General features: G+C 39.8%; 1 protein-coding gene across 1 annotated transcript in view; it reads right to left on the reverse strand.

Moving 5' to 3' along the window:
* Positions 1 to 16,867, reverse strand: part of SORCS2 (sortilin related VPS10 domain containing receptor 2) — a 387,507-nt gene that overhangs the window by 84,663 nt on the left and 285,977 nt on the right. Inside the window, exons 6-8 of the mRNA XM_009643235.1 lie at positions 9,930 to 9,994; positions 7,658 to 7,776; positions 3,515 to 3,604 (exon numbers count right to left, since the gene is read on the reverse strand). Of these exons, the coding sequence (XP_009641530.1) occupies positions 3,515 to 3,604; positions 7,658 to 7,776; positions 9,930 to 9,994 (274 nt within the window). The remainder of the gene's footprint in view (positions 1 to 3,514; positions 3,605 to 7,657; positions 7,777 to 9,929; positions 9,995 to 16,867) is intronic.

Genomic DNA, 16,867 nt, shown 5'->3' on the forward strand with positions numbered 1-16,867 from the left:
CCTGCTGTAACATGAAGGTATCAAATCACTTCCAAAAAATGTATCTTTTACAGAAGAGGTTAAAATCTCTCACATTCACCACTGCTCTAATGGATGTCTGGCTTCCAGGCCTTCTTAGTGAAATTTTCAGCTCTGTTTTGTGCAGATACCCAAGAAACTTCTCTTGCAGGCATCATCAAAATGCTAAAGAGATACAGTTTATTTCGTTCCACTCATCGGGTACTGCCTGAACTAGGAAGAACACAAAAACATCCTTTTCCAAATGACACAGTCATCCTGTTCCTAGCTTGCTATTGACTCTATCCAAAATGAAACCATTAACTTCTAATTTATTTATTCAGTCAAGCCTGGATTTAATCTGCTTAGCAAGAAAAAAAAAAAAAAAAGACAAATAAACAAAACCCATATTTTCCAAGACAAAGAATTTAGCATGCAGCACTATTTCAAACAATCCAGACTACATATGACAGAAATACCAGTGAGTTATGACTGACATTTTTTGAGTATGTCAGAAATGCACTCAGTAATAGCATATGCCCACTACACTAAGCACCCTTTGCAGATTAATGGATTTTAAGGCTAAAAGTGGTGATTAGATCCCTTAGTTCTCTCTCTGCTATCTTTCCAACCAGAGAATTTCCAACAATTATTTCTGCATATTTTATAAGAAGCAGGAGGAGCAAATAACTTCTACACGTTTAGAGCAAATATCCCAGAAAGGCACCCAAGTTATTATTTGAAAACTTCAAAACCTAGAATATCTGTCACTTTCCTTGGCACTTTTTCAAATACGTAATCATCAACACCATTAATAAGTTGAGCTCAATTTCTAATTTGAATGTGTCTGGATTCAGCTCCTGGCTATGGTGGGTCTTTCTCTACTAAAGCGTTTAAGACTCTCTATTTTCTCCCTGTAAGGAAGCTTCTTCACTACAATCAAGTTGCCTCTTGATCTGCCTTTTTGAAAAACTAGTTATACTTCTTTTTCAGGGCTATTTTTCAATGAGACTGCTGCATTGACCTTGTTTAGTTTACAGTCCCACAAACACAACACAGGCCACAGCAGACTGCAGAAGAGTAGTAGAAATCAATGCCAGGGGAGGACTACTTAAACTGGTTTTGCTGCCAAGGAAAGCCCCATGGAACAGAGATCTAGACCACCCACTGTGTGCCGTGTCTCCAGCCCTCCCATAACATTTGGTGTTGTTCACAGGTGATGCAAGCTCACCTATTACAGACACGGATGCCTACAAGAGAATAGTCTCATATAGTTCTTGAGTTCTGACAGCCTTCACCCATTTATTGAGATGTGCCAGATAGCCAGATCTGAACCAAAATAACATGACTTTTATTAATATAGTGTACTGTGATATTCATATTTAAGTCAGAGGCATGTATCATTAAGGAGGTATAGTACGCATCCAACTTAAGAAAAAAAACCAACACTTTCCTGAATGGTTGAATGATTATCCACACATGGAATATGAACTGTCTATAATCATAACACTGTGTGCAACTCAAAAATTTGAGTTAGTATGTCCATCTTCTACACAACAGCAGTTATCAAAAAGGACAAACAGTGCTGCATGGCTAAATGCAGCAGATTACTGGGAGTGAGAAGGAAACTGCAATGGAAAGGTACAGACTCCTGCAGGGGCCACCCTGAAGCAGAAAGAAGAAATGCCCAGGTCTCTCTTACAAGATTTCTGCCCTTCCATTTCCCAACAGACAACATTTTCCCACACAAGTTAGCATAGTCAACACTTGCGCTAACGTGCTGATGTTTCTTTAGGAAATTTGCTGCAGGCAAAACATTCACAATTTGGCGATCTTTACGTGATTTAATTTATTGCCAACTAACACACATTTTAATTAGTGATTTGGGTATTTGAAAAAATACCATAAATAATTAAACATCCTTCCTCCCCTGACTCCAGGATCAGCTTAATCAAACACCTGTTCTCCCCTCTTTCTACTCTCAAGCCCCTTGTTTCTATCTTGTTTTAATTTGGTTCCTCCCAACTACTTCAGTAAGGCAATGGGCTGTGCAGGAGGTTGGGGTCATCTGCGGAAAGGTTTCTTTCTGCCGCTCCTTGCTTATTCTTTGCTTTCTTCCATTGTTCCTCACTTGTTTTCTTCTGTCCCAGCATAGGTCATGCATGGGCTGCAGTCCTTCGGAGTGTCCCTGCCCCAGCAGGAGTTGCCCAAGGGCTGCAGTCCCTCAAGGTGGGCACACCTCGCATGTTCTAACATTTAGCATTGGATATTCTATTGTTTTCCTAATCACAAATTTCCTCAAGAAACATAAAGGCTACATTGAAGGCCTTAAAAACACTGGAATAATTATGTGGAAGGTTTGATATATTTACCTGTCCTTGGCTATACATTTATTGTCAAAAAAGATAAATAAATAATTAGCTATTTCCATAGTGCTACTGGGAACATATCCCAAATAACATCTGAGGATTTGACTTGAGGGTTTTATTAATATGTTGTATATTTAAAACTAGAAGACTACAGACCACCCCTTAGATTAAAAAAAAAAAAAAATCAAAGATGAAAAAACATTAAACACATTCTTTGTTTTAGAACAATAACAACAAAAGGAAATATACTGTACTCCACTATTCTTCATTAGATAAGCAATGAATTAAACCTGTGCATTTCAAGACATGCAAAAATAACACGCCCTAGTTCTCTGCTAAGTAACTGACAGAATCACACAGAATCACATGAAAAGTCAGGAACCTGAGGAGGTCTCTAGACAGAATCTCCTGCTGGGAGCAGGGTGAGCAGTGAGGCCAGACCAGGTTACTCAGGGCTTTATCCAGCCAGGTCTTTAAACCCCCCCAAGTAATTTTTCTTCATGACTGTAGAAGCCTTCTAACTGTACATAAAGTTATGAAATACATTAAGTGCAGCACAAATATTCAATTGCATCAGTTAGACCGTCTGTTAATATCTGTCTGTACTTTACTGCTAATTTACTATGCAAATATAGAAACTCTGTCACTATAAAAATGTGCTAGACTGAAGGAACCTCTCAACAAGCCTTGCTATTCTGTTAAGTAATTAAAGTTCATATTGGGATTCTTTAATTAAATAGAGCACAATCAACTGGTAAAATTCTCTTATATTACTATTCATGCTTATACCAGAAAGCACCATGTGGAATTAAAGTGTAATTGATTCTTGAAAGAACATTCGCTCAATATCATTACATTGCCATTGGGTGTATAGCACTGCTTCATGGAAGCAAAGCTCAAAAAGTACTGTAATACCTGATGACAAATAAGCTACCACATGTTCTTGCCCTCTTTGGCTTATGAGCTACTGCATTCCTAGAACAAAAATAGAAACAGTAGAATATACCACAAATGGCATTCAGAAATCCTTACAAGGAGAAATTGTGGTCTCAGAATAAGGAGGTTTAAAAGAGAAAAGAACAAAACTAATTTAGGTAGAAAGAGAAGATGACAAATATATAAATAGAAATAAAAATGCGTATACTTACTTTTGGCAATGCGTATTTTGGCAACTTCATCTGTACAAAGCCATTGCGACGGTAAGATACATAATACTTGGTCCGATTTGCTGATGTTGTCTAAACAAAGGAAAAACAGAACCCTGTGATAGTTTGTTAAATCTAGAGTCTGCAATAGAAGACTTTTTTTTTTTTTAACCTGCAACTGAAATACATTGCTATTACTTTTATTGAATGAATTAATTTGCAGAGTGTACTCCTAAAAGAATAAATCAAAAGTTGTGACAAAACAGACTCCAAATAGACTCAAACTCTTTTCTTATCCCCCTCTTTATGAAGAAAAAAAGTCATTTACTCCTCTCTTTTGCCATTACAGCTGTCTTGGGTGACACCTGAAACTTCAGCACCTCACTGTCCCCGTTCCTTATTGATATCTCTGTACCCATTGGCCTCCCACACTTCTGACGTTTTGCAGAAACCCAGGCTGCCATACTCTCCAGTTAAGAGGTATGGAGGAGGTACAGTGGCCATGAACACCAGGGTACCTCAAGGGCGAGGGGTACTCCGACAGCGCTACTCAAAGCAGAGCAACAGAGGTTAAAGAAATCATGCTAATGTTATGTAAAGCATTCTCTATATTTGACTAGTATTTTCAATACAGGGTAAAACATTTCCCAGTGAAAGATGCTGACACGCCACACAGAGGATAATGATGCAATTCTGAATCCATTGGTCGGTCAGTTTGAAAGTCAGTGATACGTCCTGAAGATGCAATTATATGCTTAAATAGAGAACTAATCCACGTGTTTCAACTGCTTGCATGTGTGGAACTGAAGATAATCAGGTTTTATGCAAAATACTCAGGGGTTTATGAAGATTTTCACTAAAGAAAGCCAACAGAAATGTGTATTGAAAGGAACACTGCTGTATGACTATTACCCATTAGCCTCTTTCTCCTATTTGTAATAGCGGATACACTGGTCATTTTAGGACTTTAACCTTATTCACAAAAAAAAAAAAAAGCAAGCAAATGTTGTTCCAAAGTACCAAAAGGAAGATTCTAAATAAACATCAATGAAAAGACTCAACTAACAGCTTTTGTAGGTTTTTCTAATCAGAAACAAAACGCCAAAATCTGTGCTGGTATATAAATTGGCACATTTCCAACTAAGCCTCCTCAGTACCATCAGATGAGGTTAGCAAAGGTTTTAGCCTTTGGTAAATAATATTTCACTTTTTTTTTCATGTTTTTTTCCCCACAGAAGATCAGATACATAATGGCTATTCAGGCATTCTCACTAAGTTTATAAAGGGTAGCTGCTTTGCAGGAATGGGCTGGTCAAAAAAGAAAATGGAAGAAGTGAAATGAAATGTCCAAAATTTTCTCTGGTTGTCCATAACAAATCAGATTGGGGAACAGAAGCACAGACAGACTCGTCTTCTTTCTTTGACCTAGGAAATCCATTTAAAATCTTATCCCAATCTCACTGCTTTTCTCCTCAACTTTTATGTTTAAAAAGGGAACCTGATTCGGAAGACACCCTATCCTGCAGCATGGAAACTTGTCTTGTCTTGGCAAAAATAAAGTTGATGCATGGCAGCAGGTCCACCTGCCTGCATATTTTAAGGGTATCAAAGTATTTAATATTGTAATCATTTTCACTCTTTCTTTAAACCAATTTTCTTTTTTTGTGGTAGAAAGAATGTGATGCCCTTTGGGAATGTGATTTGTTAAATGATGGATTAAACCAAAAACCTCACCATTTATTTAATTAGTGTTAAATAGCAGTCTTATCCATCTTTTCATAGCCTTCTTGTTCATTATGCTTTTTTTTTTAATGTCACTCATTTTAAATGACTGATGGTCATGCAAGGCAATAGAGAATCAGAGTTGCAGCAGCTTGTCATGTCAAGCTTCACTGACATTAAAGGCTGGTCTGTGCTTAAAAACAGTGTGGAAACTTTAATTCTCCTACTAAAATCACCTCTGAAACTGTCTGATTGTCAGTGCAAACTGGAAAAAAAATGAGTATTAGAAAGCTCCTGATCTTCGTGGATATAGACATACTAAAGGAATGGGGTTGAGATTTTGCTCTAAAGTGGTAAAAGTCTGAGATTTGGGCTGGGATTAGCAGTGCAGACCTGCAACACTGATGCACAGCTGCACAGCTCAGTCGATGTGAGCAGTGGCAGGGGCAAGAAGTGTCTCAAACTCTCCTCTCTTTTTGCACAGGTGATTCTGTCCCTTCTTCTGTCTGACAGATATTGCTGTGATATTAAGAGGAGTCCCTGGTCTGATTTTACTCTCAGATGTGCAGATGCCATGTGGTTTTACTGGAACAAGTAAGTAGTGTCCTGCATCACATCTCAGGGGTGGCTGCGCTTCAGATGTGACTATAGGATCCCAGAGTTGTCTTCCATCCTCCAGTATATAGATATAGCTAACAGTAAACCAATTTAGCAATAAGAGAGATTTATATTACATCCTGTGATCTACTGCAGGTAAGACTGAAATGAAAAGACTAGAGATGTTTCCCCTTTATGTGGGGTATACGCACAGCTCATCTACTGGCATTGCCGTGTCTCAAATCCAGAGACTACGTTACCAATGGCATCACTTTGATAGTAGCAGCTGTCTAATACTTTTGTGCGTACATTTCCAGGTTGCACCTCCATTTTGTGTCTGCCCATGCCCGGCATGAGATAGAATAACAACAGCCTGAGATGCAGTCATACAAGACGTTCGGCAAAACAAAATGCGTGAAGTGGAAGCAGCCAGTGTTTTGCTGAGCACAGTAGTCTGGAAGTTCACATGGTGAGAAGTATTTCTCACTGTCTACACACCATGAAACGGATTTTATAGTGTGCCTGGGGGGAGCCACAGATAACACTACCTTTGAGGAAAATGAGCGCCATGAGTGCTAGACCTGAGCTGAAAAATGCCTACTTTAATTCAAAAATTCTTTTGCAAATCCATTTTGCTGTTTCTTTGTGGTGCTAAATGTTCTAAGCCATGTGGACCCTTGAAACCACTGTGCCAAACAAGAGGAGGACAGATCTTTTGTCTCTATTAATTTACAGATCCTTTTGGAAGAAACAGCCATGAGGGAGGAAAGCTGCAAAGAAGCCATTCTGATATACACTGAGGCAGCGGTGAGGAGACTTATCCATTGCCGTAATATTGCTTTCCTGCAAAAGTCAGTAAATAGACAAGCCTTGCAACAAGCAAATCATATCAAAGTAAGGGAAAAATTACAACCAACCACTGAGGAAAGTACAAGCAACTTCCCTAGTAAAATCTTAAAAACCAGGAAGGACGTAACTGTCCTCTGAGAAGCTTGCAGCTCTGATAGATTCGAATCACCACCAGTCCCAAGCACATAAAATGAAATTTTCAAGTGTGCCTGTGCTGTACTGGTGCCATAGGGCTGGCAGAGTTCCAAGCCCAGGTTTCTATATTCTTCTTGTAGCTTGGGAATGAAATAAGCCAAATATAATTTGGACCATCATAAGTCATAGACATGGTGTTTAGTGACATGGTTTAGTGGTGGACTTGGCAGTGTTAGGTTTATGGCTGGACTTGATGATCTTAAGGATCTTTTCCAACCTAAATGATTCTACGATTCTGTTCTAAGTTACTCCAGGCTTCCCAGCTATGGCCATTTCACACTTTCACTTCTTAAGCACAGCCATATAAGTTCTTTCCTGGCAAAATCTCTTCAGAGGAGAATCCACACAAAGAAGCTGAGCCACTACTCTGTCAGTGGCTTTCCTTGGATACTCTTCTCAGAGAACCTTTTTGTGCCATGGAGGTAGTGGAAAGGCCCCAGAGGACGATGTAAGCATAAGAATAAAAGGGCTTCATTTTACCTAACACACAAGAGTATTTATAAAAAGTAACTTTGAACCACACAATCCACTTCAAATTTTTCATATAGTTAAAGTTAGGTTAGGTGATAAATTAAAAACCACTGTATAAATAGGCAACTGGTTGCACAGATTAAAGATGCAATTTTTTTTTGACTCATAAAGGAATGCTTTGTTCCATGTAAAAATTCATAAATCATCATTCATATTCCAGAACCTGTTTCCTAAATGACAGTGTTTGCTGCAGTGTTTAAAATTTTATCTTTGAATCTGAAAATGGGCTGTTTCTCTAGAAAGTGGCGGTACCTGAAGAAATACGTAGTCATCCTGCACTGTCAGAGAATCCCGATCAGTGCCACCAGCAAACTGGACTGTCATTGTCTTATCAGAGCAATTCTGAATCTGGCAAGTGATGTAGCGATAACCTGAGGGAAGAGAGACAGAAACATATGACAGGGCTATCAAGGGAAAAAGAAGCAAGCAGTATAAAATGCTATTCATGTAAGGAAAGTGCTGCCTTTGCCAGGTGAGTTAGTTGTAGAATTATTATATTAAACCCTCATACAAGAGTTTTTCAATCTCCAATGTACTGAGAATATATTAACTGCTTACAGTTCAGATCATTCCCGGGAGGCAGCCTGTTATTATCCAAATTCTGCTGGTCCAGAGAGATTCGGGGTTAGATGAATGAGACATTCATGGGTGGGAATAATAGAAGAAGCCTCTTTTCTCACTTAACCTATGCACAGAGCCAAATCATTCACTTGGAGAAATGGCAGCCTGACACAACATAACTGAAATCAATAGATCAACCCCAGTATAAAACTGTGATGAGTGAGAAGAGAATCAGACCCCATTTGATAGACAGCAATGCAGAATTTTAAAGGCTATTTTCAAAGCTCTGTAGGAAAGTTAAGACACACTATTAAGACACTATTGGAACTGCTCTGTTGGGGCAGGACTTTACATTCAGATTTAATACCTTGCTGAAAAACCCTGGACTGATTTATCTCAGTGGAGACTATGGCCTCTCGCTTCCTCTCCCGTTAGCAATGGGCAAGGAATATCCTCTCTGCCTAGGCTGTTAGAACAGCATTGCTGTATCTTTGATGCAATCTGCTCTTATCAGAGAAACAATAGTCATATCTTACACCAACTGTGGCCCAAACACCTTTCTCCAGGATTCAGATCCTTGTACAGCTCACCCTTTCTCACAAGCTTTTGAGCACAAAGTACTCGAGTGACTTTCCCAAGTGCAGTGAGAAAAATGTTACATACATGATCCTGTGTCCAGATGTCTAATTCTCCCCACGCGCCAGATACAGAATGATAAAGCAAATAATGCACCCCATACACATCCTTCATTACTTCTGCAGTTTGATAGGAAATGCATTCCACATTTTATGACCTTCAATTAGAAAAGGCCAAACCAGCATATTAGATACAAATATTTGTTTTAAAATCTGGATCTGTTTAAGAGGCAGCCAGAGTCAATGCAAGTTCTGCTTATATCCAAATCATCACCACAAGGGTATTTGAGCAAGTGCAGCAATGGGCCATAGAAAAGTCTTGCAGCTATTCATAATTCATGTCACAAGCATTACAGTTCTTCATCAGATAGGTAGTACAAAGATGCTGTTTCCACTAAAATCAATGGCAATACTTGTACTGATTATAAGTGTACAAAGTCAGCTTTTTGAGAACCCAGCCAGGAGATATTCCATTTCTGCTGTTCCTGTTAAATAAATAAAAATAAAAATTCCACCCAGCTCCTGAAGTATCTTCTTACACTGTCTCTAAACAGACGGGGCTGTGTAGGGTTTACCACGTCTCTGAAATCTCACTGCTAAAAGATTTAGAAACTTTGTCATCCAGATTTTAACATGGTAACTTTGATTTTTTTAATAGGGCTGAAATGAAGAAAAGTTACTGGATCAGGGAAAGTCAAACTGTGCATTCCTTACAACTCATTGTTAAGACTGCACAGGAACTTAGATGATCTGATTCAAGGAACTAAATTATCTTTCAAGAGTACAATTGGTAACAAGAGACTATACAAGCTTTTGGAATCATGGTGACTCTTTAGTACAGCACATCCTGACTGCTAATCTGCTGCTTTGTTTATTTTCCTTTTGAAGTCTCAAAGTATGCTGGATACTACAACATGAGGAAATTCTGGGAGATGGTGGTTAGTGCAGTAGGATTGACATACGCAATGATTCGCTTTTAACAGACACTTACCCAGCACTAACATTGCAGTGCCAGTTTTATTTGCAAATCAGGAAAAAATGTTCAGTGCTTAACTGCCAGAATAAATTTCACTATTAATGGACTTTTTCAATGGAGCATAGCATCTTGACATCAATTCATCTTAGAGCGAAAAACAAGTAAATTTTAAATTATAGTATATTTTTATATAACAGGACAGCTTTGCTGACTACAGATAAACAGAGAAAGTATCTGACTTGCACAATTTCTCTTCTGACTAGTTTTAAAAACAAACCAAAAAGTACTCTCCAAAACAAAGAGAAATGATTATACACTAGGGTATCAATTGATAACATTCTCATTTGCATACCTCCACTGGGGTCCTGGATTTCCATATGAACTAAATCAGGGTCTCCATCAACTCCAGCAACAGCCCTGAGAACATAACATAATCAAGTTATGTGGAGCCAGCTACAGAATAATAATTATGTGGATGGAAGAAGAGAGGATTTCGTACTAACCAGCTTCAACATTGTAGCTGGGAAATTAAAATAAACCCCATTTATAATGTCCTATTACTAGCATCTAGATAGAAACTATTTTTTTTTTTACTTGATGTTACTTTTTTCTTCCATTTCTTTAAAATCCCTCTTACTAAAATATGCATACAAATAGCATCAATTGCAGAAAATAACAGAAATATGTGTGAAACTGGAAAGAAAACTTCATAATCGTAAATTGATATATATATTGATACATACACACAGATATGCACACACTTACATGCACTGGCAAGCGCTAGAGCATCTTTTTACAATTATGTTTGACATTTGAGACTACAAGCCAGATTTAATGCTAAAAAACTTAGATTCCATTCTTATTAGAAATATCTTAAACTTGACACACGGCTTCCATAATGAATTGATATAGCTTTGGTTCGTATATTCAAGAGAAGAGTAGATTCCGCTTTGACAAAGGAAAAAAGTGAAGAGTAATTTTGAGAATATCCTGCGAAGGAAATTCAGTCAGAATTGATCAAGGTGCGGTTTAACTTTGAAAAGGTGTAATGGGAATACAGGCTGATTTTCTCTTAATATCTCCCATGTCAAATATACTCAGCCAAAAGATGAGTTTTCTACCCTCAGGGCTTCGATCCCAGCCCAGGAATGGCAGCCCCAGCTGCACTTTTTTCTGGCCCTTCCATTGCCATTAGTCAGGCAGATTCTGCAGAGAAAGCTTCGAGCTGACAGTTGTGCCGTAACTAAGCAAAGCAGAATCCAGCCCCACTTCCACAGCTACAGTCGCTCTTCACTGGCACAGTAAGAGTCCACTGGGTCAGCAGATGTGAGTTGAAGACATGCAAAGGAGATAAATTGAGTGATAAAGTGCAGCTGGATGCAGATATTTTAAAAGTCCATTAAAATATTTAAGAGAAAACGATCATTTTGATACAATTATTAATAATCAAATGCAATAAAACTATACTTTGGATGGAAATTACATCATTGTTTAATGATTTTAATAGCATTGATTTATGAGGAGCAGTTAAAACTCAGACTTGGTGATTGGTGGTTCCTTGGGAACACAGGCCAGGGGGAAGAGACCAGATGATTTCCACTGCTGCATAACAACCAGAAATAATCACATATGCTGTTTTTCCCTAATAAGATAAATGACCAGTCTGAAGAAGGAAGGGGAGGGATGAATCCCCCCTAAGCAGGAGATGTGAAGGAAACATCTAGTGGGAATTTTTTAGTAAATGCATGGAAAAGTCTTACACTTACTAAGAAACTGGTCTCTGAAACACAAACTATTCTAGCATTTTGGAAGCAACACATTAAGTCAGAGAAGATGTTACCTTCATTGAGGTCTGATAAGAATATATTTGAGCAGAGGGAAGGGATCTGTGAACTTTTTTGCTGTGTGTGCTATACCTATTTTTCTAGATATTCACAACACACCAAATCAAACCTGCTATCAATTCTGCAGTCAGCTTTTTGAAGGAAGAAAATTATGTTTGCTGAATATTTTACTTTTCATGCTGGACCTCATGCAGCTGGAACCATAAACAAACAAACTTCAGGGTTGAAATTTTCTGATGCTCAGCCCGACATGCTGTTTGGCATCAATAATGCAAAGATAGTTTTGGGGTGCATTTGAAAGAACTTCTTATATCTATAATTTATCACACACAATTTCATAAGCACAGTTTGAGCTATTTGTCAATACTTTTACTTTCTCATATTTCTTTCAACAGCTCAGAAATGACAATTATCTCCTGTCTACCGTGTTTCTCCTAACAGTGGCAGCTGGCACAAGTAGCCTCTAATCTCATTTCCAGTGTAATCTTTTAGTGCAAGAAGTTGTAACTGATCTGTTTTAATGAACACTGCATGGACACAGAAAATGAAAGATTCCAACCCAGAATACTTTTCTCCTTTAGACTTTTGAGTAGATGTGAATAAATCACAAGGAAGAGGTTTTTTTTAATCCAGCCAGGAAAAAATAATACCTCTTTCCCCCTGAAGTTCAGACATTTCCCTTACTCCCCCTTTTAAGACTATCCTTCATTAAACAGGAGAACAGTTACTTCCAAAGGGTAAGTCCTCTCTGGCCCACCTCCCATGGTGCCCATTGTCTATAAAGAAGATTTAGGATGACAGCTCCGCGCTGCAGTTTGACAAGCATTTCTCCTCATTGCTCTACCAGATTAAGCCACCCCATTCTGTGTCCCCAACCTTGCCTTTCTTTCACTGCCTTACACATCCCATTGAACAAGTCCCAGCATTGGGAACTCGCTAATTTAAAGGTAAACCTACAAAGATGGAAGCCACAAGGCTGCCCAAAAGAAATTATCATTAAGCTATACCTGCAGATTTCTAACTTTAGACACGTCTAACAGGTGAGATGCACACTCTGAGTGTGGAGTTGATCCATTCTGAAAGGCGCAAAACAGGTAAGCAGAATATTTCTAAAATATGTTTTGTGTTTTCCATTACTCTAATTGTACATGAGCTATATCAGCACAGATTCTGTTTACTCACTGCAAATGTTACACCCTCAAAGTCTACTTTTGAACAGCAGCTATAGAGCAGGGTTACCCAAGTTTTCCCAAAGTCCCTTTACCCAGCTTTACAAACACTTAGAAATAGCCCTTTCATCTTTGAAAAAAAAGACTTCATCTATTAGGGCTGCTAAGAAAAATCTTCAGAACGGAGTATAACTAATGCAGAGAACTTGAAGCTATATCCCTGAAGAATAAACTAATCTACTCATTTCAGCAGACTCCTGTGCCAACAGTACTTTAAAAAGCAATACTGTTGTTTCACTTGTGCTTAAATCATGTACCAAAAGAAAAGCCATCATACAGTGCAGGCTAGACACAGTCTAGGTCCCTCTGCCCATGAAGTACGGTGTTCTTAAAACGACAGGCAAAAAAAAAAAAAAAAAAAATGTACATACAGGAACACATACAATAAATGACCCACTTAAAAGGAAGGCTCAATTATATGTTTTTTTCATATTGATGAAGAAATGTAAGACTTTTTTCCTTTTTTTTTTTTTTTTTTTCTTTTTACATTGTCATTTACAAGCTTACTACTACCACAACATAAATGCATTGTATCAGCATCAGGACTGTGCCCACAGAAGCATGGTTCACTGTTCCTCAGCTGGCTTTAAGATAGGACCTCTGCTGTCTTATAAAGCACAGGCACAATAGACCCTGATATAGCAGCTTCATCCTTTTTAGCTGACATTTTAGCATCAGTTTTTCTCCCCCTCCCCAATAGAACAAGCACAAGCACTTCCTCAGGAACTATCTGTTTTTTGCAATTTCAGCAGGGTTTTTGGTTTGGTTAGAATTCCCCCACTTTTCTTCTCACAGTAGTTTGGAATTACAATGTTCATATCTCAGCGATTTGGGACCATTTCTTTGTTTATTTATTTTACTTGCGTAAAGGATGGCTTGCCATTGAATTCAGGGGTTTCTGGTTTGGGTTGTTTTAGCATTTGACATTCAACCATCAAAATTTCCACTGAAAATTTAGACTAACTAATTTTTAGATCAGACAAGTCTTCCCCTAGGAAAAGAAATATTTCTTGACCAAGTATACCATGCTGGATATAGCAAGTGTAACATGCTACCACTTCAGGTCACTTAACAGCATGGTTGCAACACTTCAGAAATAAAAGAGCCAATCTTGACTGTAGAGTGGTGTAAATATAGGCAGCCTCAATATGCTTCTTCCGTTTCCTGTGAACACAAATTTCCATCATCTCCCTCATGCTTGTCTGACACTATGTTGAGCCTCTCGGGAAAACTAATCCAGCAGAATGTAATTTGGGGACTTTTGGAGGGATTAGTTTTCTGTTTCTTAAGTCACGGGATCATGCCAGCAGTTGAGCACCAAACCTGTGAAAGAAAAGCAGTGAGATAGCCCTGAGTGCAGCACGGAGATGAAATTGCCTCCGTCCTGGTGCAGCCTTCCTGCATGCCTAACCTTGTTTCCATCATAAAGCTGCACCTAATAAAACGCAGCGAGAAGTAGAGGGAAATCAGGGCACCTTTGTTTCCATATACACACAATGCAGGCCTGAATTTGGTTTCCTGAGGGACACTAGAGCCCTTTCTTATGCACATGGTCTTTCAGACTTTCAGGGAAGTTCTCCTGAAAGACCAGCTGTAGTATGACCTGATTCTTCACATCTCTGCATTAGTGCTCCACCAGGTAATTCCACTGACTTGAACAGCATTACATCAGCATAAATATGGTGCAATGGAGAGGACTGACAAGCCCTCTGCATCTGCCTCGGTCTGTGTATAAGAATATACTCTCCATGATACAACCATTGAGTATTTTATATTTTTTAATAACAATGCTAAAATTCTAAGAAATTATAATTCACTGTTAAGAATTCTAATTATCAGACCTTTACAAATCAGGAATTATTTTAATAAAATTTTGCTTTTATTCAGCTACCCCTCTTCTTCATAAACCATCCCAGTATTTCCTTACTCCACTTGCATGCAGTATCAGAAAAACACCAATGCTCACCTGGAATCTGATATTTATGTTATATATGTGAACAAATTTACCACTGACATGTAACACCACACATCTTAAAATGTGAATCATAAACACCAGTCCCTTACATGATAATTACGATTTTGTATTTTACTCCAAACAGATGACTCTGTTTCCAGTAGCCCGAGCTCATTTTGTAGGGGAGCAGTTGTCTGCAAGCACTAACCAAGTAGTCTGCTATGGGCATATCTCTTCTCTACCTCCTACTGATCCCTTCATTGTTAAATACTTGATACAGTTCACTTGGGTGCATATTAATGAAGAGAAATCTTCAAATATGACATACGAAACCCAAACCAAATCAAAACCAACCTGCTCACTGATGTGCAGGAGCCTCCAGTCAAAGGCCACTGGAAAAATTTGCCAGTCTCCTCAGTCTGCCCCTCTCAATCTCTGAATATGAAGTTTATCCAAAAAGGTAACAAGTTCCTAGTTTATATTGATTGATTTCCCTCAGGGGTCCGTGCTGGGACCGGTGCTGTTTAATGTCTTCATCAATGACTTAGACAGCGAGATCGAGTGCACCCTCAGCAAGTTTGCGGATGACACCAAGCTGAGTGGTGCAGTTGACACACCAGAAAGACGGGATGTCATCCAAAGAGACCTGGACAGGCTAGAGAGGTGGGCCTGTGTGAACCTCATGAGGTTCAACAAGGCCAAGTGCAAGGTCCTGCACCTGGGTCAGGGTAACCCCCGGTATCAGTACAGGCTGGGGGAAGAAAGGATTGAGAGCAGCCCTGCCGAGAGGGACTTGGGGGTGCTGGTGGATGAAAAGCTGGACATGAGCCGGCAATGTGCGCTGGCGGCCCAGAAGGCCAACCGTACTCTGGGCTGCATCAAAAGAAGCGTGGCCGATCCGGGGGCTGGAGCACCTCTCCTATGAGGACAGGCTGAGAGAGTTGGGCTTGTTCAGCCTGGAGAAGAGAAGGCTGCGGGGAGACCTGATTGCGGCCTTTCAATACCTAAAGGGGGCCTATAGGAAAGATGGGGAAAATCTTTTTAGTAGGGCCAGCTGTGACAAGACAAGGGGTAATGGTTTTAAACTAAACCAGGGTAGGTTTAGACTGGATATAAGGAAGAAGTTCTTCACAATGAGGGTGGTGAAACCCTGGCACAGGTTGCCCAGAGAGGTGGTGGAGGCCCCATCCCTGGAAACATTCAAGGCCAGGTTGGACGGGGCTCTGAGCAGCCTGATCTAGTTAGCGGTGTCCTTGCTCCTGGAGGGGGATTGGACTAGATGACCTCTAGGGGTCTCGGGGTCCCTTCCAACCCAAAACATTCTATGATTCTATGATTTCTAGTAATTCACATTATTGGTTTAAGGGCACTGCCTTGCTTAGAAAGCAAGTCAAAAGCATGCAAACATTTTTGCTGAGTAGCTTAAAATGGTATTGACGCCTGGCAACGTGGTTACTCAAGGAGACAAAACTATAATTTGATTCATAGAAGCTAAAATTACATTTGATTATGACTGATTTCTGTTTTGAAAGACGCACCTTCAACGATTCAGCCAATGCTCTACACAGCCAACGTGTGCTGCTACTTATTTACTTCCCTATGTTTAAACGCTTTTTAACAAAAATAATTTTCCTGCCACCCTTATCCAAACAGAAGTGGTTTGTCATTGCTGGGGTTTGACCTTGGCTGGTCACCAGGTGCCCAGCAAGCCACCCTATCATTCCCCCTTCTTAGCGGGTCAGGGCAGGGGAGACAATAAGATGAAAAGCTTGTGGGTCAAGATAAGGACATTGCTCACCAATTACTGTCACAGGCAAGCCAGACTTGACTTGGGGAAAATTAATTTAAGTTATTGTCAATTAATAACAGCGTAGGAGAGTGAGAAACAAAACTTGAAACTGAAAAAAAACCCCAAACCTTTTCAGACTCTGCTTCACTCCTTGACTCTTCTATCTCCTCCCCCCAGAGGTGCAGAGGGATGGGGAATGGGCGTTGGGGTCAGTCCATCACACGCTGTCTCTGCCCTCCTTCCTCCTCAGGGCAGGACTCCTCACACTCCTCCCCTGCTCCAGCTTGGGGTCCCTCCCACGGCAGTCAGTCCCCCATGAACTGCTCCAGCGTGGGTCCTTCCCACAGGCTGCAGCTCTTCACGCACTGCTCCAGCCTGGGTCCATCCCTCCCACGGGGCGCAGTCCCTCAGGAGCAGACGGCTCCAGCGTGGGTCCCCGTAGGGCAACCAGCCTGGCCAGCAAAGCAGCACAAC

The sequence above is a fragment of the Egretta garzetta genome, unplaced genomic scaffold (genome assembly GCF_000687185.1).
Source record: "Egretta garzetta isolate BGI_Z169 unplaced genomic scaffold, ASM68718v1 scaffold107, whole genome shotgun sequence".
In the NCBI taxonomy this organism is placed as follows: Eukaryota; Metazoa; Chordata; class Aves; order Pelecaniformes; family Ardeidae; genus Egretta; species Egretta garzetta.